Below are 25175 nucleotides of genomic sequence, written 5' to 3' on the forward strand. Positions count from 1 at the left end.
GCTCATACTAGAAATCCTGAGTGGTGTGCAATCAACTTCCACTTATCAGCTCTATAGATTATCTAATGATGCCTGGATGGTTTCTATGGCATCAATATCACAGAACGTTCTCTGACCTTAGTTTCCTATTGTCTGTATAGAGCAGAAGTGTGGCTCAAAGGATGACTCCCTTGAAACACACACACATGTATGTGCGTGTGCATGTGCACACACACACACACATACACAGTCTTCCAAGCTTTCTAGTTACCACACACCCTAACTCCAATCACTCTACCTTCCAAGTTTCCTTTGAATGACCAGCAGCTTATTCCTGCCTCTTTTTCCTTTTAGTGATGTTCACTTTGTCAGGAATAACTTTTATTCTCCTTGAAAACACCAATCCAAAGCCCATCCCTCTTTTAATGTCTACCAAAAAACATACCTCCTCCATGAAGTCTTTTCTGTGAAACAGGACAATTGGTTTGATTTTTCTCTTGTGCTTCACTTCTACATTTTAATGAACATATTGGGTTCCCAATGTGAGGTCTGGCTTTTTATTTTTATGCCAACCATCACAGAACCTTCCTTGTTTCCGTAGATGGACAGAACATCCACAGCCTGTGATTCCCAGTGCCTGAACCTGCATGCTGTTCTCTGCCTGTTAATTGGTTAAAATATCTTTCTTAATTTCTACAGTTATTTAAAATAAGTCATGGATAAGAAAGGAAATCTCTCCTTCCCTCTGGCAAGTGCATGTACCCTCTTGCAATTTAAGGTTAAGTATTTTGCAGAATACTGTCCACTAATTAAGTCTCTTTCTAAAAAAATTATTTCATTTTATTTATCATCATTATTATTATTTTTAAATTTGTTACAGGGAGTGTATGCTCATCAGAGAGAGACAAAGAGACAAAGAGAGAAAGTAAGAGAGAGAGAGAAAGAGAGAGAAAGGGAAAGCAAGCCACCAGGTCTGGGACTTAAAACCACGGTTGGCCATGTGGGAGTCCACTGCCTGAAAAACCATGCTACCTGCTGGCCCCTAAGTTAAGTATCTTTTTTTTTTTTAATTTATTTATTAAAACTGTTGCTGTTGCTTTCATTCTAATCATTTAGTCTAATTTATTGGACAGAAAGAATATATTGATTTGTTCCAAATTAGTACCTGAACATAAATATGAAGTAGAAAACTAAAAAAACATATCCACCACTCTTTCTACTCTTTTTTAGAGGTGGGGGCAGGTCAGGTAAGAAGGTGGTACTGAGATGATCCAGGTGAGGAAAGACTGGGAAAAAACATACTTTCTGAAGTCTTGACTAGTTTGAAGAAGCTGATTCTCTACCTTAGGAAACTATGTTGCTCTCCATTCACTTTGTTGGTATGGACCCAGCAAGCTGACTGTTGAGTAAATACTAAAAAATAATTGGGTGTGGTTCCTGTCAGTTTTCTTTACAATGTTTTGGACACCTGGAATAACACTGAAACACCATACGTTCTCAAACTGCAAAACTGGCTCTTAGTGAATCTGTGCATTATTTTCATGCAGTGAATCTGTCAAGAAATTGTCTTAAAGACACTGAGTCAAAGGTACATAGAGTTTCTAATTTAAAATATTAAGCAAAATCATCAGAGTACTTTCCCCTTTCAGGAAAACAAAAGGTGTTCAAACATGGCTTGACACCAGGCTCTAAGCCAGCAGGTAACCATGGTCCTTTAAAGCCATCTCTGGTGTGACAATGATCCCATCAGTCGTCTGTTCCAGGAAACTTACAGTAAAACACACAGATGACATAACACATCTGGCAGGGGTGCACTGTGTTGTGCACTTCACTGTTCAGCAAGCACTACCTGTTATTTGCTTTTTAGTCTCCAAGTCTCTGGTTTGCTTCAGCACCTGGAGCAGCCGAGGCACTCCATTTAGTTCTGCCACCTCCAACTTGTTGTCATTGTCTTCAAACACCAGATTTCTCAAGGCCCCACACACAGCTCGCTGAACGTCTTCATTCTGAACTTTCAGGAGCTGCAGAAGCTTGGGGATGCCATGGAGCTGATTAACCTGAGGAAGAAGCAGAAGCATATTTCCAATATTTGTTCATTTTGATGTGGCGTTAAGACAGGCAATGTCATGTGAGCAGGTGAGGTTCAGGGATGTTGACTAACCCTTCTCAGCCAACAGCTGCACTTGGCATCACCTGGGTCCCCTGTACAATATACCCCTGCTGTGAGGCAGTGCCTGTCACCAAGCCACTAACAAGAAATTTGGGAAGTTACGACTGAACCTATGAAACAATTGAAGTTGAAAGTTGAGTGGTAAAGTTTAAGTAGGTAGAAAGAGTTAAGGGATAAAAGCCTGAAGTATAGTAACAATGAAGAGAACTGAGAATTTGGGGGAGTTAGGAAAGCTTTATGGAAGAGGGGTGCCAAATGGGTGCTTGTGCCCCTGACTACCTGTGAGGCTGTGGGGAAGATCACAGCATGGCAACAGCCTGTCAAGAGTTCGTTCGCCCATTTTCCCTTTCTCGTGAAATAAATACTTAAAAAAAATTAAAAGGACATAAATGGTTTTTTTCTACCACAAAACTTGATAATCATTATAAAATGAAAGAAATCACCTTCCTCAATGGTAGAAATAAAAACAGGGCCAGCAGGTAGCATGGGGGTTAAGGCACTGGATTCCCGCAAGACTGACCATGGTTTGAGTCCTGGACTTGGTGGCTTGCTTTCTCACTTTCCCTTTCTCGCTCTTGGGTTAAATTATTAATAATAATAAACATAAATAATTCCTTAAAAAATAAATAAAACCTCATTTACCATGGCAATCTTAGCAGCCATACAAACTAGCCCTAAATGCATAGCTTGGTGTTTAAGGAAGCCAGATGCCACATGGCTGACTGCATAGCTCTAGTCCCAGATCTGAAGGCTTATGAAATAAGCTGGGCACGTGTGTGTGTGTGTGTGTGTCCAAAATCCCAAAAGGAGAGAAGAGGAGACAGGATAGCAGTGTGACCATTCCCTATAGGAAGTGCTTTCTCTTTTCCCTCTGTTTCTCTCTGATGAATGCATGTAGCCTTTAGCAAAATAAAAACAATGAAGTGAATTACATAAATTTTTCTTTCTTTTTGCTGGAAGGTGTATACACTCACCCCAGAAATAAGGAGAGGGAGAAAACACCACCCTGTGGGGGCATGGTCACATCACAATCCCTTCTACTCCATTTCTCCAACCTGTGAGGATTTGGAGCATCCATGTGCATAGCCAGAGTATTTTGCAAGCTGCTAGGGATGACATTTAAACTGTGATCGGCCATTGGGATCTGGCTCCCTTAACCACTAGATTTCAGGGCCAGCTCTTTGAGCATTTTTTAAAAAGAGAGAGGGTCTCACTATATTGCTCAGGCCAGCCTCAAACTCTCAATCTTCCTGCCTCTGCCTTCCAGGTAGTTGGGATTATAAGTGTACTGCCATGCTGGTTTACAAAAGCATTTAAATTTAAGTAAATGACAAAATTTACACTTTTTAATGATCTATTTTAAAAATATTTCTTCCATCCAAAGATACAACAAAGAACATGCTGCTTATTAGAGAAAGGGTCAGAACCAGGAATGGGGAAAAAAATGGATTTTTTTGCATTTTGAAAGCAAGAAGAGGCCAAATAATGCCAATGTGAGCAAGGCAAATCTCTGTTTTATGTTGAAAATATCAAAAGAAATGAAGAAAAAGAAGGCTGGCAGATGGCATGGTGATTAAGGTGCTGGATTTCCCCAAGGTCGACTATGGTTTGAATCCTGGACCTGGCTGCTTGCTTCCTCACTTTCTCTTTCTCTCTGTCTGGTCAAATTGAAGAAATAATAATAACGAATGGAATTAAAGAAATAAATAATTTTTTTTTTAAAAAAGAAAGAAGCAAACAAGGAGGCAGACACAAGGTTGGTGAAATAAAATGTTGTTTACTGAGGGCTTTCTTTTTCACTGGCTTCCATTCACATCTGATTTAGAGATTTTGAAGTTGGCAAGAGCTTTTGGTAAACATCTCAGCCATTTCTACCTCCTTAATGTAGAAATATTGTGGAAATAGCTGTTTATAAATGGGCATGAGCTTCCCTTTCAGATAAGGTTTGTCATTTATAAAGGATGCTCTAGTTGCCAGGAGTTTATACTCAGGTGAAAACTGCACACTTGGGACCAGCAGTTAGCGTAATGGCTATGTCGCTGGACTCCCATGTAGTCGACTGCGGTTCGCGTCCTGGACCCGGTGGCTTAAAACTCAATGCCGGGCGGTGTCTGTGCGTGCCCAAGATCCCGAGAGGAGATTGGAGGAAAAGGGTTTGCTGTGTGGCCATGCCCCCTGGGGGGTGATTTCTTGCTTTCTATCTCTCTGTCTCTCTTTCTCTGTCTGGCGAGCGCACGCGCCCTATAGCAAAAACCTCTCCAACCCCCTTCCCCCCCCAAAAAAAAAAACCTGCACACCTGGCCTAGGGACACATCTGGGTATTTTCTATACATCAAGCTCTAGACTCCCTTTCTAGACTTCATAGACAGATAAGTGACATTTAGGGCACAGTCTTTTAATCTTGTATCTTCTTCTGTTAGGGCTGGGGGCAAGACTAGTAAGACAGGGGAGAAGACTAGTAAAACAGGAATAAAAGTCAGGGTTGCAAAATAATTTAAACAGCAAAAATAATAGCTTCAACAACAATAAGGCAAAAATAACACTTTTTTTAACTTTTTTAAAAGAATTATTTAATTTTATTATTATTATTTAATTTGTAATAGGGCACATGCACTCACCAGAAAGACACAGAGACGAACAGTGAGAAAGCAATTCACCAGATCCAGGGACTTGAACTGTATGTAGACAGCTACGTGGGCGTCCAGTGCCTCAACTACCACCCCACCTCATACTTCTATTATTAAGAGGTGTTAGCACTGGGCTGGCCTTATAGCTCACTGTGCAAAGGAAGCCAGAGCCCATGTGGCCAACCACAGTTCAAGTCATACCCCAGCAGCAACATGCTGGGGCTCACATGTGCCCAGAATGCTGACGGGATGAAGAAATGGAGGAAAGGGAATTGCTGTGTGACCAGGCCCCACTGGGGGGGAGGGCGAAGGGTTCTCTCTCTCTCTGACACACGCATGTGTCCTCTCGCATTACATTATAAAGTGTGGGGGGGGCATTAGGTGGTGTGGTGGTTTGGGCGCTGGATCCCACATGGCCAACTGTGGTTTTAGTCTCAGACCCAGGAGCTTCAAAATCACCGGAGGAAAAGGAATTATGGCATGGCCATCCCTTCTATTGAGTGATTTCTCACTTTCTTTTTCTCTGTCTCTGTCTCTTTCTCTCTGGTGAGCACATGCGCCCTATGGCAAAAACCTAGAAAAAAAGAAAAGAAGAAAGAAAGAAAAAAGGGATATTATCATATTATGAATTCTTTTCTTTTTCTTTTTTTTTTTTGCCAGAGAGCACATGCACTCACCAGAGAGAGACAGAGAGAAACAGAGGTTAAGTGAGGAAGCACACCCCCCTGGAGGATGGTAAAGCCACAATCCCTTCTCCATTTCATCCTTCTTTTGGGATTTTAGACATGTACGCCTATGTGGTCAGCAAGTTTCCCAAGCCATTGGGTCTGGGACTCAAACTATGTAGTTGGCCATGTTGAAGGCTCTGCTTTAACCACCATACCTCTGGCTGGCCTGGTGTTACAAGTTTTAACTTTATTATATAATACCTTGCAAGAACCTTAAGAGGAAAGTACTGTTGCTATGCCTAGGGCTCACTGGTAGTAAAAAGCAGTAATACTTCTACTTCCTAGCTCTCTTCTAGAGAGACATTTACAGAACAGGAGACAGACGGGAGAACAACCACAGCAATTTGGTGGAGCTATGTCTAAAGTCACTCTAATATACTTGCATGGCAGTGCCAAAGATAAAGGTTTTGAGTTGTCTATGAAATCGGTCCAAGACATCATCTATTTAATTACTTCATCTATTCCCATGATTTCATTCTCTTTAAAGTCAAAAAGCACATGGTATTTTAAAACAAGCAGCCATTCACATGTTTCCTAATTCCTTCAATTTATATTTCATAGTTAGACGTTCAGATGGTTAAATACATGAATGCCTGCTAGACATTCTTTATATTAGCAAGATTCACATTAGATGCAAAAAGATAATCCTCTTTGGCTTGAGGTGCTTTGGTAGCTTTAGACGTACTTGATTACTTAATTTTTAATTTGTAAGTTGCCTTCTTCAAAATATGATGTGCAATTGTTTACTGGCCATATTGCATTTCAAGCTGTGAGGATAGGATTAGTGGGAACGCCTTCTCTGCACTTCCTCCCCCCCAGTCCCTGCGACCAGCTTCCTTACCCTGTCACCTCCCTCCCCTTGGTTTCCAGCACTTGTCCCAGCCTGGAAACAGGGCTGCGAACACACTGGTGCTTGGATAAAGCCTGAAATCCAGCTACCGCTCTAGCTCTACATACTGTTGTTATTTGACTCCTTAGTGTCTGGCACTTATCCCAAGTTTAAAAATAGACTTCAGTTACTTGTATCTATTTTATCAAGCAAATGATATAAACCATACTAAATGCAGAACACTGACTCCTTGGTATTTAAGTGAAGGATAGTGGACAATGAATGCTATGCACACTAGGATGAATATCAACTGTGCTGCTCTAGCCCTTGAAATTCCGGGAAGCGGCTGGGACCAGAGAGGTTTGATGACTTTCATTTGAGATGGTTTCTAAAAATCTCAAAGGGCAGAATCATATATTAGAATTTTAACTTTCTTTTTGGCTTTATTCTGATTTGCTTATCTTATAGCTATAAAATAAATGAATGATTAGGATTTCTGGTTAGAAACAAGCATATGTAACAACCTAACCCTGCTGAGGCAAAGGTTCTCCTGTGCTGCATGCCTTTGTTCTCACTGCCTTCTCCTTCTGGCATGTTCGGCCCTCTCTGCCTGTCTTTTGGCAAAGTGCTACTCACTGCATGATCCAGCTCAGATGTCACCTCCTCTAGGAAATGTCACTCCTTTTTCTCTCCTTTCCCTCCCATTAGAATTAATCGCTTCCTGTAAATTGGTATAACCTTTCATAAGGGCAATCAATCTGTGTGAAAACTTCCAAAATAGTACTTCTAGTAACCTTCATAAGAACTCACTTGAAATACAGATACAAACAAACACACAAAGATAGGAACTACATTATTTATAATGGTGATAAATAAGGAGCCATAAATACCCACCAATGAGAGAAAACTGGTTGATGATTAATGGTCACCTATCTGTATACTGAGGTTTCCTGGGAGAGGCAGAGCAGCGTCTGAACTGATAGACATTTTATTAGTCATCAGTTCTCCCATCAAGCAAATGGAGACCGACGTGCAAGATTAGCAAGCACACGCCTGCCACACGGTAGTTACCCGGCACAGGCTCGCTACTACTCTCGCTGTCAACATGCCACCATCAAACTGGTGTTCACAAAGTACTGTTCACGTTATGAGAAAATGTGTGAAATATTACTCAAAACATGAAATAAAATAGCTATGTAATTCTCCTAATGAACACAAGCATGTAAAGGGTCTGGGAGGAGTAGGGAGGAATGTGAGTTACAAATGGGACCTGGCATTTTCTGTTTTTAAATAACGAGCATGTTATTTGTGCCTTTTTTACAATTATTTATTTGATTTTATTTATCATCATTTTTTTTTAAAATTTGATACAGGCACTCACCAGAGACAGTGAGAGAGAGGTGGGAAAGCGAGAAAGCAAGCTGCCAGGTCTGGACCTCGAACCGCAGTCAGTCATGTGGGAGTCTAATGACTCAATCACGTTACCACCTGCTGGCCCTGTGTATGCTTTTAAAAATAAATTGCTGGGGTTGGCAGGTGGCATGGTGGTTAAGGGCGCTGGACTCCCACATGGCTGACTGCAGTTCAAGTCCCAGACCTGGCAGCTTGCTTTCTCACTTTTCCTCTCGTTCTCTCTCTCTCTCTCTCTCACACACACACACACACAAACACACACACACACACACACTCTGTCCCTCTCTGATCAAATTAAAATAATAAATAAATAAAGCAAAATAAAAAGAATTCTTAAAAAAAAAAGGTTTAAAATAAATAAATAAAATGCTATAGTTTGGGGTCAGTTAGTGGTGAGATCCCATATGGCTACATGGTTTGAGCTCTGAACTGGAGGTTTGAAAAACACGCTAGATAATCATGAGAATGGAAAAGAATGGCCTGCGGCATGGCCATTCCCCCAGGGTGCTTTCCAACTTCTCTCTCTTTCTCTTTCTCTGTGTCTCTTCAGTAAGTACCCACATTCTCTAGCAAGTAAAAATTTTTTAAATGCTACAGTTTGAATGTTCTCCCAAAATTCATGTGTTGAGACTAAGTTGTGTTGTAGAGGTGTTAAATGAAAACATAATCCCTCATGGTGTCCCAAGATGGGGACTCTGAGTGTCATAAGACCATTACGGCAGGAACCCAGGACTGAATTTTGGTGGATTTATAAGAGGAGGAGATCAGAACAGGTAGAAACTTATGGATAGCTACTCTGCTTAAGATCCTGCCCTCTGTTTCATTTTGTGATGCCCTTGGACCTTCTTCCACCTGGCTAGATCTGTGAGTCAAATAAAACTCTCTTAAATTCACCCAGTGCCAGGTATTTATATGAGCAACCCAGTAACGAACTAAGACAGAAGAACGAAAATCACAATCAAAGCCACTCATTCGATTGGTCGCAGATATGTGTCTACTGGGTCACTGGAAACATCATGGTGCATTTTTGCACAGGAAAATACGTCATGATTTTTCTGACAACCCAATATGTACATTTCAAAAATTAGAGAACAAAACCAAAATGAAAACAGTAGTGGAATTGTGGCTGCACATTCTTGTTTCTTAATTTCTTCAACTTCTCATATTGAATTTGAATTCTTTTTTTTTGTTTATTTTTTAGTTTTTGCTATATGGTGCATGTGCAGTGTGAGTGAGACAGACAGAGAAAAGGAAAATGAGAAATCACCACCCTCCCCCCAGGAGAACAACCATACCACAATCCCTTCTCCTCCATCCTCTTCTCAGGATTTTGGGCATGTTTTTCAAGCCGCCGAATCTGGGACTCGAGCCCTTTAGTTGGTCATGTGGGATCCAGTTGCCTTAACCACATGCAACCAACTATCCTCTGAATTAGTTTTATAATAAGATTTTCAAGACATTCACAGTCATTACTTCAGTGAGATCTTGAGGCAGGGATGGAAAAAAAGACCATTTAAAGAGTCTGGAAGACTGATTTAAGGAATTTGTCTTTTACCTTGCAAGCAAGAAAGATGGTTACTAGAAAGGTCTTCTTGGGTGCTATGAAGAAACTACATTAGCAGTGGATAAGAATCAAGGCAGGGATATTCATCAGAGGGCAGTTGGTTTAATGGATGATGGTGAAAGGGACCCAGATACAGACACAGAGAGGAGGGAAAGAATGTGGGTAGATTCAAGTCACTTTTAGAAGTAATATTAGTAGAGGACCAGCAGTTAGCGTAATGGCTATGTTGCTGGACTCCCATGTAGCTGACCGCAGTTCGAGCCCCGGACCTGGTGGCTTCAATTCACGCTGAGCGTGTGTGCATGCTTGCCCAAGATCCTAAGAGGAGAATGGAGGAAAAGGGGTGGTGGGGAGCAATTTCTCGCTTTCTGTCTCTCTGGCTCTCTCTGTCTTTCTGGTGAGCACACGTGCCCTATAGCAAAAAAAAAAAAAGAAAAAAAAAAGAAGTTAGTAGGATGTGAAGACTGAAAAAATGAGAGATATGAGAGATAAGGACAAAAGAAGGCTCAAAGATTCTGAGCAACTTTTGGTATCAAATTACTTAGGTGAACTACCATTCCCTAACAGAAGGAATTATATGCTCTCAGTTACTATTTCTGATAGGAGGTATACCATTATCTGATTGCATTCTCAAGATAACTCTTTGCATTAGAACTATTATTCCCACTTTATAGGTAAAAAAATTGAGGTGGAATGTTTTGCCCAAGGTTGTCCATATAATTCAGATGCTGAGATTCAAACCCAGCTCCAAGTGACTTCTGAAAGTCCATGCTCATACCACCAATGTCCTGCCTTCCAACGCAGCAGGAAGAACAAGTTTGGAAGGAGCGCTGGAGAACTGAGAAGAAAAACAAAAAGATAATGTGTTCACTTTTCGATACACTGATGGGTTCAGTGGTGATGTCTAGGAAATAGATGGCATGTGGTTGAGAACCCAGGGGACATGTAGGCTGGAGATTGTGCATCATCAGTTTCTAGATACAAATGAAGCCAGAAGAGTGGATGAGGGAGGTCAGGAGATGGTATCAAATAAGGCCAGCCCAGAAAAGCATCTAAGGAACATGAATGTTCAAGGAACAAATAGAATAAAATTGTTCACAGAGGAAACTTGGAGGAGTAAGAGAAATAAAAAAAGGACTAGAACATTGTGAAATGTTTTAAACATGAAAGAGAGAGAGATCAATGCTAAGAGTCCTAATCAAATAAAATAACTGAAAAGTATTATGATTTAAAGTTTTGATCTTTAAATAGCCAAATTATAACTATCTGTCATTAATAAATTAAAGAACTATAGCACCATGCTTAATATTAGCAGGATTTTGTTAATAGTCTTAGGTTATAATATTGTAATTTCTAGATTTTTCTAACAAGCACATACACTGTTAGCTTTGAATATACTGGGCTGTTGGAAAAGTCATGACATATTTTTCTAAGCAAAAATGCATCATTACTTTTCTGATGACTTAATAATTTTCATATCTCAGTTTTCTCAAGACTAGCTTTGACACTGAATGAGAGTTAAGGAAGCAAACACAGACTCAATCCCATGTATAAGTTAAATGACTTTTAAGAAATTTTTGCCAGAGAGCACATGTGCTTACCAGATAGAGAGAGGGAGAAGAATAAAAATTCCTCAGTAGGGTATGGCTATGCTACAATACCTTCCCTTCCATTTTTTCCAAGTTGTTGGGACTTGGGCACACACACACACCCACACACACACACACACACACACACCCGGTATGTTTTTCAAGCTGCTGAGGCTATGTACTCAGTCATATAGGATCTGGCTCCCTTAGCCACCAGTCCATCAAGTTGGTACAACAAAATGATATTTGTTATCAAAAGACTTTTCTGATGACCCAACAATAATTCAAGAGACAGCAACTAGTTCAACCTGGGTTACATAAGAAAAATTCAAGTAATTCTGTAATATAAAAAGAAAGCATACATAATAATGCCAAGTTTTTGGAAAATGGGAATAAAAGATTTAAACATCTGACTATCCACAAGAGCACCAATTTTTATTTCAACTCTTTTCACTTACACATATAAAGAAAGTTAATTACTAATGAAATATCTTTAAAAATCTTCACTCACTCATTTTTGCCATGGAATAAGCATACTAGAGGTCTTTGACAAGGTCATGAAAAATGCATATTATGAAAAACCTACAAACAGATTTCACTACTTTTTTTGCTCCCAAATAAACTCATACTTTAATTACATTTTTTTCTTGAACTTTTTGATCTTCCCTTGTATAGACAAATGGTCAGTGACAAATACTCAATTATTATATAATTTAGAAATTACAAACGATCTAGATGTAGGAAATAGTTCTTTTAAAGCAGTAAGTAAAATACAGATGCCATGAAAAAAATACTGACAAATTTACCTTCTGAAGAATTTTTAAATTGTACATGATGAAAGATATCACAAGCAAAGTTAAAAAGAGGACAAAAAGGGACCAGCAGTTAGCATAATGGCTGTGTCACTGGACTCCCATGTAGTCAACCATGGTTCAAGTCCCGGACGCAGTGGTTTAAACTCACGGTGCGTGTGCGTGCGTGCCCAAGATCCTGAGAGGAGAATGGAGGAGAAGGGATTGCGGTGTGGCCATGCCCACTGGGGGTTGATTTCTCGCTTACTGTCTGTCTTTTTCTGTCTCTCTGGCGAGCGTATGTGCCCTATAGCAAAAACCTCTCAAAAAAAAAGAAAAAAAAGGACAAAAATAAAGCAGAAGGAACCATTTACCACATTTGTAACAATGGACTAATATACAATAAGGTAAAGAAGTCCTACAAATGGTAAGAGATGCACCTTAGCAGAAAATATAGACAATAGATAAAAAATGACAAGTGACTGAAGAAATACAAAGTTTACAAACATACTGAAAGGTGCTCAACTTCATGATTAAAGAAATGCAAGTAAAAAAAATCAGTGGAGGGACCAGCAGTTGGGGTAATGGCTATGTCACTGCACTCCCATGTAGTTGACCGCGGTTCGAGTCCTGGACCTGGTGGCTTAAACTCATGCCAGGCGCATGTGCATGTGTGCCCAAGATCCTGAGAAGCGAATGGAGGAGAAGGAATTGCGGTGTGGCCATCCCCCCTGGGGTGATTTCTCACTTTCTGTCTCTCTCTATCTTTCTGGCAAGCACATGTGCCCTACTGCAAAAACTTCTCAAACAAAACAAAACAAAACAAAAAACAGTGGAAGCTTTTTTTAAAAAGTACTATTTTACTTAACTTCTAAAAATTTATTTAAATTTGACCAAAAAAGGACAAAGAGAGAGAGAGAGAAAGTGAGAATGCAAGTCACCAGGTCTGGGACTCAAACCACAATTGGCCATGTGGGAGACCAGTACCTTTAACTACCATGCCACGTGCCAGCCCTAGTGGAAAGTTTTTTTCTGGCCTCAATTTAACTGATCTTCAGGATTCACCACATTCTCTGTTCCTTCTGTGAAGCCTATTCAATTCCCAGAGTACTGTCGAAGCTGCTAAGTTTCTTGACGTGGCCTCTGTACTCGTATTTCTACTAGTTAAGTTACACTTTTACCAAGAGTAATTTGGGTTTGCTTCCCAAGGTATTTAGGTCAATAGCATTTGTTATTGTAGTGAGGTAATTTATTTACCTTTTCTATAAATGGGTGAAATATAAATACAGAAAGAGTTCTTATTTCTTTGAAAACTAATTCAAATGCTTTTTGAAAGATCGAATCAAGGTGAAGAGTTTTAAAAAGTTCTGTAATTAGTTATGGATGAAATTAATTTAAGTGGCTAGAAGTGTGGAAAGATTTGAACTCATATGTGTTAATGCCATTAGGTTTTCATTCTATTTTAAAGAAACTTAACCTAAAAAAAAGGTAGATAGTACATAATGGGCTTAGTTTACGCATGAAAGACAATGAAATTAAAACTCCATGTGCGTGCGCACACAAGATTCTAAAAAATTTTTCTCTGTAACTCCGTATGATTAATAACAAACTATTACTCTTAATTCTCTCTCTCTCTCTCTTTTTTTTTTTAGAGGTTTTTGCTATAGGGTGCGTGCACTTGCCAGAAAGAGAGAGAGAGATGGAGAGACAGAAAGCAAGAAATCACCCCACAGGGGGGATGGCCACTCCACAATCCCTTCTCCATTCTCCTCTCAGGATATTGGGCATGCACACATGTGCACCTGGCGTGTGTTTAAGCCACCAGGTCTGGGACTCAAACCATGGTCAACTACATGGAATTCCAGTGACATAGCCATTACGCCAGCTGCTAGTCCCATAGTCTTGATTCTGAAAAGTAAGAAGATTTCTATTAAAATGACTTTATGGCTTAGATTATCCAACAAAAAAGAATAAAAGTGCATGGAAATGAACACTGTGACACAATGCTGGTTGAGTATGACGAGTATGTACATTCGTACAATTTTCGGGAAAATTTATCTGGAGTTATTTACCAAATTAAAAATGACTCAGCAGTGGGGCCTGCAGGTGGCATAATGGCTAGACGTGTTGAACTCACACATGGCTGACTGTGGTTCAAGTCTCTGACCTGGCAGCTTTCTCTCTCTCTCTCTCTCTCCTCTATCCCTCTCTGGTCAAATTTAAATAAATAGAGAAATAAATAAATAAAGAAAGAAAGAAAGAAAGGAAGGAAGGGAGAAAGAAAGAAAGAAAGAAAGGGAGGAATGAAGGAAGGAAGGAAGAAAGAAAGAAAGAAAGGGAGGAAGGAAGGAAGGAAGGAAGAAAGAAAGAAAGAAAGGGAGGAAGGAAGGAAGGAAGGAAGAAAGAGAGAATCCAATTAGTACATGTGTGGGAGGACACTGCCTGAGGCCAAGGCAAAGAACCACCTATTAGGATTTCTGGAAATAACTCTTGAAGGTCACAAAGCCAGGACAGTGACTGTTCTTACCAGCCAGGGACAAAACCCCCATAATTTATGGTATATCTGGTTGTTTTCAGAAACTTCTTGGCTTATTAAGTGGGGACTAGAGTAATAAATGTTTTAGAATAAATGCTGCTCTGGTCCTACCTATCAAATCTTACAAGCAGTATTTTAAAGGATGAAACCATTTCCAACTAACTGAACTATGTCATAGAATATTTACAAAAACTTACATTATATAAAATTCAAGAAGATAAAATTCACAATGCTTAGCAGCCAATAAAAATTGCCAGGTGTGCAAAGAAAAAACTATAACCATGTAGAGAAAATCCAATCAATAGAAATTCACCCAGAATGGCCACCCACGTTAGAATTAACAGACAAGAACATTCAAACAGTGACTTTAACTGTCTTCTCTATGTTCAGGAGTAGAATGGAGGAGAGAGTATTGGAACATGGTCATTCCCCCAGAGGATGATTTCTCACTTTCTCTCTCACTGTTTCTCTCCAGCAGGTGCCCTAGTGGCAACAACCTTAAACATAAATACATAAATAAAAAGTGACAATATATCATAACCAAGTGGAGTTTATTCCAGGAAAAATAAAATGAAGAAACTATAAAAATATCTCACTAGTTGCATAAAAAGCATTTGACAAAACCCAGCATTTATTCCTGATTTTTCTTAAAAAACAAAAGGCAAAACAAAACAAACTTTATTAAATTAAGAGTAGAAGAGGAGTTCTTTGGCCTGTCATGATCATTTATGAAAACTTACAGATAGGTAGCATCACAGTGAATGACGGGAAAAAAAGGGCTGAATGCCTTTCTCCTATGCTCAGCGACAGTATAACATGTCTGTTCTCACCACTCTGCAAGATTGTAGGAGAGGTTTCAGCCAGTAACAAAAGTAAAAAAACTTTTAAATTAAAAAAAAGAAAGAAAAAAGAAAAAGTAATATAAAGCATACAGATCACAAAGGATAAAATAAATGGTCTCTATTCATAGATGGCATATTCTTCCTGTAAAAATCTGATCCACTTCAAAAATGTTACTGGAACTATAGGTTAATTTAATACCTCAGGATATAAGATTAATATAAAAATCAATTATATTTCTATGTAGTAATAATGAAGAATCAAAAATTAAAATGAAAAAGCATTTTATAAGAGCATCTAGAGGGTCTAGCAAGTGGCATGCTGGTTAAGGTGTGGGACTCCCACAAAGCTAACCATGATTCAAATCCCAAACCTGGTAGCTTGGTTTCTCATTTCTCACTTTCTCTGTCTCTCTCTGGTGAGCCTATAGCAAAATTAAAAAACAATAAGAAGAACAAATAAAATTAAATAAATAATTCTTTTGAAAAAAAGCATCTAGAAACATGATAAAGGATAAATCTGACAAAAGACATGAAAAACCTGTAGAAAAAAACTATAAAATACTGCAGAGAGAAATTAAAGAAGATCTAAATAGGTGGTAAGATATACCATATTCATGGGTCAGAAGATTCAATATTGTTAAAATATCAATTCTACCCATGATGATCTACAGATTTAATGCAGTTTCAAATTCCCAGCACTTTTCACAAAAAGAATCTGAGAAGCCAATCCGAAAATTCAAATGGAACTTCAAAAGACCTAACTATCCCAAACAACTTTGAAAAAGAACAATAAAGTTAGAGGGCTAAAATTACCCAATATCAAGACTTAATGATAAAACTACAGTAGCTGAGACAGTGTGACAGTTGTATAAGTTTAGACAAACAGATCAATGGAACAGGACACACAGTCCAGAAGTGGACTCGCACATATGTAATCAGTTCCTTTTCAACAAAGGTACAAAGATAATTCAGCAGTAAAATGATAGTCTTTTCAACAAATGGCACCTAAGCAACTGAATACATAAAAAACAACAAAAAAGGAACTTAAATCCACATCTCACAATATCTCCAAAACTAACTGCAAATGGGCAACAGACCAAACTATGAAATCTAATACTTACACTATTTCTTTAAGAAAATACAGGAGGTTATCTTACTTTTTTAGTTATTTATTTAATTTTATTTATTATTATTATTATTTTTAAATTTGGCTATAGGGCACCATGCACTCGAGAGAGAAAACAAGCCACCAGGTCCAGGACTCAAACCAAGGTCTGCCATGTGGGAGTTCAGTGCCTTAATCACCACTCCACCTGCTGGCCCCAAGGAAGTTACCTTCTAACCTTGGAGTATTAAAAGACTTCTTGGATACACCATGACAGGCACAAACCATAAAGGAAAAAGTTGGTGTGCTAGATCACATTAAAATCAAGAATCATTAAAGGAATGGAATGACAAATAAAACTTGAAGAAAATATTTCTATTTTTAATGGTCAGATGGCACATGTACTTGCCATAAAGAAAGAAAGAGAAACAAATAAGAAGGAGAAAGCACCCCCCACACACACACACAACTGGGACATGGTCACACCACAATCCCTTCTTCATTTCTCTGTCTTGTCAGAATTTTTGACACTCATATACACATACGTGGCATGTTTATCAATTGTCAGAATTTTCGATACTCATATACACATACGTGGCATGTTTATCAAGCTGCCAGGGCTGGGATTTGAACTGAGGACAGCTGTGTGAGATTGGCTTCCTTAACCACTCGGCTATGGGGCCAGCACTCTATACTTTCTTTTAAATTAAAAAAAAAATCAATAAAAATATTTTTAAAAATTGAATAAATTACTGGTTTCAGCGTGCAGGGTCACCATAACAGTGCTAGGTTTTGCACTGTGTTAAGATGATACTTGCCCTTTTCCGTGCTTCAGATTTCTGGAAGCACTCATGCTGTATGAAAGTAGCGGCAGCAGAAATCCTGGTCAGGGGCGTGTGGTCCGCATCAAGCAAATTCACTGCTCGCTCCAGAGTCATCTCCATGTCTGCATTCCTAGAGAAACAGTCACAGATTCAGCAAGATTCCAAACCTGCTCCCTCTTGCCTGCCAACCTGATCCTGTAGAGATGGCTCAGCTAATATTGAAAACCACCTAGAACATCTGAGCCTGGGTTATTCTCCAGCCAAAAGAAACATCAACACCTGAGATCAGAAGGTATTGGGTGCTGGTGGCAGAAATACTCCACTCTGATCACTCTGATGTGATACATCACTCTGATGTGCCACCAATGATGTTACTGAATTGAACCGAATCATAAAGTAAGCAAAGAAAGAGAGTGAACTCTTTTTCTCTCCTTTAAAAGAGAGAAGGAACATGAAAGAAGGGGCGGTATTATTTTTTTGACAGTCTTTCACTGTGCCGTAATCCTCCTGGCCCAGTCTCTGAATCAGCTAGGCATAAAGGTGCAGACAACTGCATCTGGTGTGTTCAGGTTGGCCTGGGAACTGAAGCTGGGCCTCCCGTGCAGCCCCAGCCTCCCAAGAGGTGGAGTGTTACATATGTGCCACTGTGGTCAGGCCATGAGCTCTTTTTAAGGTAATTATGCATACTATAATAATTACATCTTAAAAAGTGAATTTTGGGGCTAGCAGTTGGCATAATGGCTATGTCACTAGGCTCCCATGTAGGTGACCACGGTTCAAGTCCCAGACCTAGTGGCTTAAACTCATACAGGGAGCACGTGCGTGTGTGCTCAAGATCCCAAGAGAAGAATGGAGGAGAAGGGATTGTGGCATGGTCATCACCCCGGGGGGTGATTTCTCGCTTTCTGTCTTTTTGTCTCTCTCTGTCTTTACGCAAGCGCACGTATCCTATAGCAAAAAGCTCTCAAAAAACAAAACAAAACAAAACAAAGTAAAAAAAAAAGTGAATTTAATAGCATGGTAAGAATTTTTAGATGGAATGTAAAAGAAACTTGTTCATGGAAATTAAAAATTATTTCTACGCTCATTAGATTTTTCTCAAAGCTGCTCAGAATTTTTTACCTGAAAAGAAATAAAAAATATAAGCAGTCAAACATGTTATATTTATTGCATGTGATAATAAGTAAACAGTAAGAGCCAGGAAAATCGAGTTTCGTTATGCTAAAATAAGTCATGCCAGTGTAATCTAGTACATCAGGAAAGGTAACGACTAAATGCAGTTATAAATATGCCTTTCTTAAAATAATTTTAAAAACATTCTGTTGCCATTTGCTTTGCTATTCTGATATTCAGTTATAGAGTAGCATACTTTTGTCCTTTACTAATTTTACGTAATGGTGAAATCTGATGTACCCTGGCACAGAGTGATAGTTTATAGAGGGCAAACAAAATTGTAAAGTGATAACTCCCAAATGCCTCACAGATCTGTCTTCTTTCCCTCCCTCTCCTTTTATTTCTGCCTGGAGAGCTAAGCAGTCTATTACCAACCTGGAGGTTGGCACATTAGCATTCTGGAACCACTGACTGAGAGAAGCCTTACTCAGGATGACTGCATCTTAGAATCAAGGCCAGAGACATGCCTTCAAGGTAATGCAGGACCCTTCTTTGGCCTCAAAGAAGCTGAGTCATTCCAGGTAATGGAGACATTGAACAAAAGAAAACACCTGAGTGGGTGTTTTCTGTCTATCAAGCTACTCAATAGTACGTGCAGATATGTGCAGGTGTGCGCGTGTAGCATTGTGCATGGTGAGTCTGTGTGGGGTGGGGTGACATAGGTAAGAGGATAAGGCATAATGAGCCTCATGTCCAAACCCTAATACCCTTTGCTGCTGAACACATGTTGGAAACTAGAAATGTAAGGCGAGTGAAGCAAAGCACTTCTGGCATGCATACTGAGACTTATGCGGTATATAATGATCTCATATTTTAAAATGCTGTACCTCAGGAGTACAACATTTTAAATGACAAAAAAAAAAATGCAGGTTATTACCAAACTAGAATTTGAGTCACTTTTATTTAATATAATCGTATCTTTTAAAAGCCATGGAAATACCATATGCAAATAAACTCTGCTGGTGTTACCGGAAAAATCAAACTCTAAAGTTAGTCTCAATCCCCACTGCAATTTGAAACCTTTACTATCCATCCCAGGAGGTGTTTTAACTGATGAAAGATCATTTGTTATCTAAGACTAGCCTTCTGTTTAATGCAGCTTTTTTTTTTTGAGTCAGCAATTAATCCATCTCATAAGCCATAAATGACTCAGGAAAGTTTGAATTTCCCTTCTCTAACACCCACACATAGTTCCATTACTCTAATCCTTCATTTTCTTGAACATGATTCACAAAGAGTTGTTAACTGGGCCTATTGACCCAATGCTGCTTCACTTCACCACTAAAAACTATTTCTAAACTAAATGAAGACTTCCTCAACAAGGTCTTGTACAGTTGCCAGCGTGTCCAAGTCCTGTTTCGGCATTATTTATAAAGTCCAGTTCCATAACATGGCATATTTTCTGGTCCTAGTCTGGCTCTAGTACCTGCCATGCTCTGTCCTCCTTTGATGTATTGCCCTGCCCTCCAATCACACTGGACTTTAATACTTGCTGAAATACTGCCGCCTGCTTCCCAAGTCACTTTCTTTGATTTTTTTTTTTTTTGTTACTGAATTGAACCGAATCATAAAGTAAGCAAAGAAAGAGAGTGAACTCTTTTTCTCTCCTTTAAAAGAGAGAAGGAACATGAAAGAAGGGGCGGTATTATTTTTTTGACAGTCTTTCACTGTGCCGTAATCCTCCTGGCCCAGTCTCTGAATCAGCTAGGCATAAAGGTGCAGACAACTGCATCTGGTGTGTTCAGGTTGGCCTGGGAACTGAAGCTGGGCCTCCCGTGCAGCCCCAGCCTCCCAAGAGGTGGAGTGTTACATATGTGCCACTGTGGTCAGGCCATGAGCTCTTTTTAAGGTAATTATGCATATTATAATAATTACATCTTAAAAAGTGAATTTTGGGGCTAGCAGTTGGCATAATGGCTATGTCACTAGGCTCCCATGTAGGTGACCACGGTTCAAGTCCCAGACCTAGTGGCTTAAACTCATACAGGGAGCACGTGCGTGTGTGCTCAAGATCCCAAGAGAAGAATGGAGGAGAAGGGATTGTGGCATGGTCATCACCCCGGGGGGTGATTTCTCGCTTTCTGTCTTTTTGTCTCTCTCTGTCTTTACGCAAGCGCACGTATCCTATAGCAAAAAGCTCTCAAAAAAAAAAAAAAACCAAAAAACAAAAAAAGTAAAAAAAAAGTGAATTTAATAGCATGGTAAGAATTTTTAGATGGAATGTAAAAGAAACTTGTTCATGGAAATTAAAAATTATTTCTACGCTCATTAGATTTTTCTCAAAGCTGCTCAGAATTTTTTACCTGAAAAGAAATAAAAAATATAAGCAGTCAAACATGTTATATTTATTGCATGTGATAATAAGTAAACAGTAAGAGCCAGGAAAATCGAGTTTCGTTATGCTAAAATAAGTCATGCCAGTGTAATCTAGTACATCAGGAAAGGTAACGACTAAATGCAGTTATAAATATGCCTTTCTTAAAATAATTTTAAAAACATTCTGTTGCCATTTGCTTTGCTATTCTGATATTCAGTTATAGAGTAGCATACTTTTGTCCTTTACTAATTTTACGTAATGGTGAAATCTGATGTACCCTGGCACAGAGTGATAGTTTATAGAGGGCAAACAAAATTGCTCCTTGTAAAGTGATAACTCCCAAATGCCTCACAGATCTGTCTTCTTTCCCTCCCTCTCCTTTTATTTCTGCCTGGAGAGCTAAGCAGTCTATTACCAACCTGGAGGTTGGCACATTAGCATTCTGGAACCACTGACTGAGAGAAGCCTTACTCAGGATGACTGCATCTTAGAATCAAGGCCAGAGACATGCCTTCAAGGTAATGCAGGACCCTTCTTTGGCCTCAAAGAAGCTGAGTCATTCCAGGTAATGGAGACATTGAACAAAAGAAAACACCTGAGTGGGTGTTTTCTGTCTATCAAGCTACTCAATAGTACGTGCAGATATGTGCAGGTGTGCGCGTGTAGCATTGTGCATGGTGAGTCTGTGTGGGGTGGGGTGACATAGGTAAGAGGATAAGGCATAATGAGCCTCATGTCCAAACCCTAATACCCTTTGCTGCTGAACACATGTTGGAAACTAGAAATGTAAGGCGAGTGAAGCAAAGCACTTCTGGCATGCATACTGAGACTTATGCGGTATATAATGATCTCATATTTTAAAATGCTGTACCTCAGGAGTACAACATTTTAAATGACAAAAAAAAAATGCAGGTTATTACCAAACTAGAATTTGAGTCACTTTTATTTAATATAATCGTATCTTTTAAAAGCCATGGAAATACCATATGCAAATAAACTCTGCTGGTGTTACCGGAAAAATCAAACTCTAAAGTTAGTCTCAATCCCCACTGCAATTTGAAACCTTTACTATCCATCCCAGGAGGTGTTTTAACTGATGAAAGATCATTTGTTATCTAAGACTAGCCTTCTGTTTAATGCAGCTTTTTTTTTTTGAGTCAGCAATTAATCCATCTCATAAGCCATAAATGACTCAGGAAAGTTTGAATTTCCCTTCTCTAACACCCACACATAGTTCCATTACTCTAATCCTTCATTTTCTTGAACACGATTCACAAAGAGTTGTTAACTGGGCCTACTGACCCAATGCTGCTTCACTTCACCACTAAAAACTATTTCTAAACTAAATGAAGACTTCCTCAACAAGGTCTTGTACAGTTGCCAGCGTGTCCAAGTCCTGTTTCGGCATTATTTATAAAGTCCAGTTCCATAACATGGCATATTTTCTGGTCCTAGTCTGGCTCTAGTACCTGCCATGCTCTGTCCTCCTTTGATGTATTGCCCTGCCCTCCAATCACACTGGACTTTAATACTTGCTGAAATACTGCCGCCTGCTTCCCAAGTCACTTTCTTTGATTTTTTTTTTTTTTTTGTCTACCTAATTAATATCCATTTTTCAGGGCTCGATTCAAAATGATGGTCTTCAAAAGTTCATGGAAGGGCAGTTTCATGGCACAGTAGTAATGTGCTGCTCAGGAGAAGCCAGATCTCACAGGGAGACAGGGTCAAATCCCTTGCCTGCTCGGTCTGCCTGAGACTGCAGGAGACTGCTGGCCACACACCCAAGTGCCTAGGATCTGATGGGCTGGAGGGCTAGAGAAAGGGGGCCATGGAGTGATCAGACCTTGTGGAGGGTGTTCATCTCTCTCCCTCCCTCTCTCTCTCATGCACGTGCTTAAGTTCACGGGAAATGTGTGTTCTGAAAAAAAGGCACGCATGGATTTAGGGTTTTGCACCAAAATGAACACGGACATTAATTCCATTTTTCAATGAACTTTGTCCCCTTATATGATCACTTCTGTAAAATATTTTTGGTGCTCTTCTGTAGTAAGAACAACTCCTTTCCTTCTATTACCTTATAGCATCTCTACTTCCATCCTTTTTTTCTCTTTTCCCTCCTCCTTCTTTCCCACTCATGTATAAAACACTTCTTAAAGCCTGCAGAAATGTGGCTTGGGGGATGGATGGGCTGGGAGATTAGAAAGAGCAGAGCAGTGGTTCCTTGGCCTCATTTTCCCCTGGACATAGTCTTCAGAAGTGAGTCTCTTCGGTGGCCAGCAGGTGGCATGGTGGTTAAGGGCGCAAGACTCCCACATGTCTGATCATGGTTTGCGTCCCAGACCTGTTGGTTTGCTTTCTCACTTTCTCTGACTCTGTCCTTCTCTGATCAAATTGAAATAAATAAAGTTAAATAAAATAATTCTTAAAAACAAAGAAGTGAGTCCTTTCAACGTTAGCTAATCTGTTAAAATAGTGTCAGTGTAAACAAACAAAAATGTAAGAGGAAGCAGTGTAAAATACCCAGAATGAGGCACTAGAGGAAAAAGTTACAAACAATAATTTGTGTGTATATGCAATCCCCTCCACCCCCAAGCGGCACTCCTGCCAACCAACAATATGCATACAGCCCTGCCCCTGGCTGGTTTCCCATATGAAGGCCACATCTGAAGGCCACCAAATGTAAGATAATGAATGGATAGCTCCTGCAAGCGTTGTCAGGCACTCAGTAAATGCAAATTCCCCTACCTCACGAAGACTGTAAAGTATGATGAAAGTACTGCTTTGGAAAGATGACTCTGGAATACAGCTCTACAAAGAAAGGGGCAGCTCTGAGGGCACTTAGCTGAGGTAGTAATGCCTTCACGTGCCCTATGGCAAAAACCTAAAAAATACCCCTAATTGGAAAGGTAGATATAATTGAAAGAGACTAGAAAAATGAAAAAAAAAAAAAAAGATGAAAGCAGTGGCTGGTTAAGAGACTGTGGAGGGAAGGTATATGCCCTGTTTTCTGCTCTGGGTCATAGGCTTGACTGGTGATCCTACAGAAGACCCACTCTCTTTCCTCAGTCTCCCTAACCTAATCCCAGCACATGCTGCTCTGGTGTGCTCGGAATCCCTACAGACACTAGTACATACCATACACCAAGTGCTCGACATATTCTTTCTTCGTTTTCACTGATTTTCTTCAAGACTTTCATATAACCCACTCGATTTTTGTCTCCTGTGAAGCTTACTGCAGTGCTGGGGCCTGAAAGAACCTCATATTCATTTGCTAAACCACTAGTCCCCAATAGGTAGAGAGATTAATCATATTTTCACAAAAATTCATAAAGAATTGTTTTACTTGGTAATTTTTTTTGGAGAGGTTTTTGCTATAGGGTGTGTGCGCTTGCCAGACAGACAGAGACAGAGAGACAGAAAGCGAGAAATCACCCCCCAGGGGGGGTGGCCACGCCACAATCCCTTCTCCTCCATTCTCCTCTCGGGATCTTGGGCACGTACGCACATGCGCCCGGCGTGTTTTAAGCCACCAGGTCCGGGACGCGAACCGCAGTTGACTACGTAGGAGTCCAGCGACACAGCCATTATGTTTACTGCTGGTCCCTTACTTGGTAATTTTTTAAACATCCCCCCTTTTTATGATGATGGAAATAGGGCTTTTATTATTATTATTATTATTGTTAGAAGGCACATGTCTCACCAGAGAGAGAGAGAGAGAGAGAAAGCGCTGCCCAGTGGGGGAATAGTCACACTGCAACCCCTTCTCCTCCATTTCTTTCTCTTGTTGGGATTTGGGGCATAGTGCACACCTGTGGCATGGTTTTCAAGCTGCTGGGGGAGGGATCTGAACCACAGTCAGCCACGTGGGATCTGACTCCATTAACCACAGGGCTCAGGGTCGGCCCCTATTATTATTATTATTTAAAGTTTTATTTATTTTTTAAGAGAAAGAGATAAAGAGAGAGAGAGAGAAAGAGAGAGAGAGAGAGAGAGAGAGAAAGCACCCTAACCAGGGTCTCACACTCCCCAGTCAGCCAGTGCATACAGGTTCACTGGAGAACTGACGCTGCAATCTTCTGTGTGGATCCAGCTTGGCTTGAGCAATGCATTACTGTTGGCCTGCTAAGCTGGCCAATTTTTTTTAAAACCTTTCTCATCAGTCTGAATTAGTAAAGGTGATGACTGTCTCTTGTACATCAATGTCTTGGTTTTTAGCTACATTAGTAACTGTCTGGCCATTCTTCTGTGGGAAAGTCAGATCCATTGTTAATGCCTGTCATTATGTAGGTTTATGGTTTTATCTAGCTATTCTATAGAAATGTTCCACATATATGAAAGAACACTCCTTTACATGTGGGCATTTTACTGGCATAAAAGAGTAGATTCCAGAAATAGAGGCTGGACAGATTCCGAAATGTAAGACAATGCAATGCCGGGAAAGCAGAGCACGTGGTCTCGGGGTGGGTGTCTCAGGGAGTGGTCTGCAAACTGAAATGACCCATGGGGTACACTGAAGATAGAGGGAAGTCTGGCAGGCAGAGGTGCCTTCTTGATCATTTCATTTTCTTACATTATGAAATACCTTTGGTTCTCTTTCCTTTCCATAGAAAGCAAAATTTGCCATTTGAAAATCAGAGAACAGAATTAATTCTGAGTTCTAGTCTCTGGAACTTGGGGGACCTCAGCAG

General features: G+C 39.8%; 1 protein-coding gene across 1 annotated transcript in view; it reads right to left on the reverse strand.

Annotated features, from left to right (window-relative positions):
• PKP2 (plakophilin 2) overlaps window positions 1–25175 on the reverse strand; it is a gene marked incomplete at its 5' end in the record, with an annotated part of 109934 nt that overhangs the window by 57271 nt on the left and 27488 nt on the right. The window contains 2 exon segments of the mRNA XM_014584052.2: window positions 1829–2036; window positions 16992–17127. Coding sequence (XP_014439538.1) covers window positions 1829–2036; window positions 16992–17127 — 344 coding nt within the window.

This window comes from Tupaia chinensis, unplaced genomic scaffold (assembly GCF_000334495.1).
Source record: "Tupaia chinensis unplaced genomic scaffold, TupChi_1.0 Scaffold145519_1, whole genome shotgun sequence".
Classification (NCBI taxonomy): domain Eukaryota; kingdom Metazoa; phylum Chordata; class Mammalia; order Scandentia; family Tupaiidae; genus Tupaia; species Tupaia belangeri.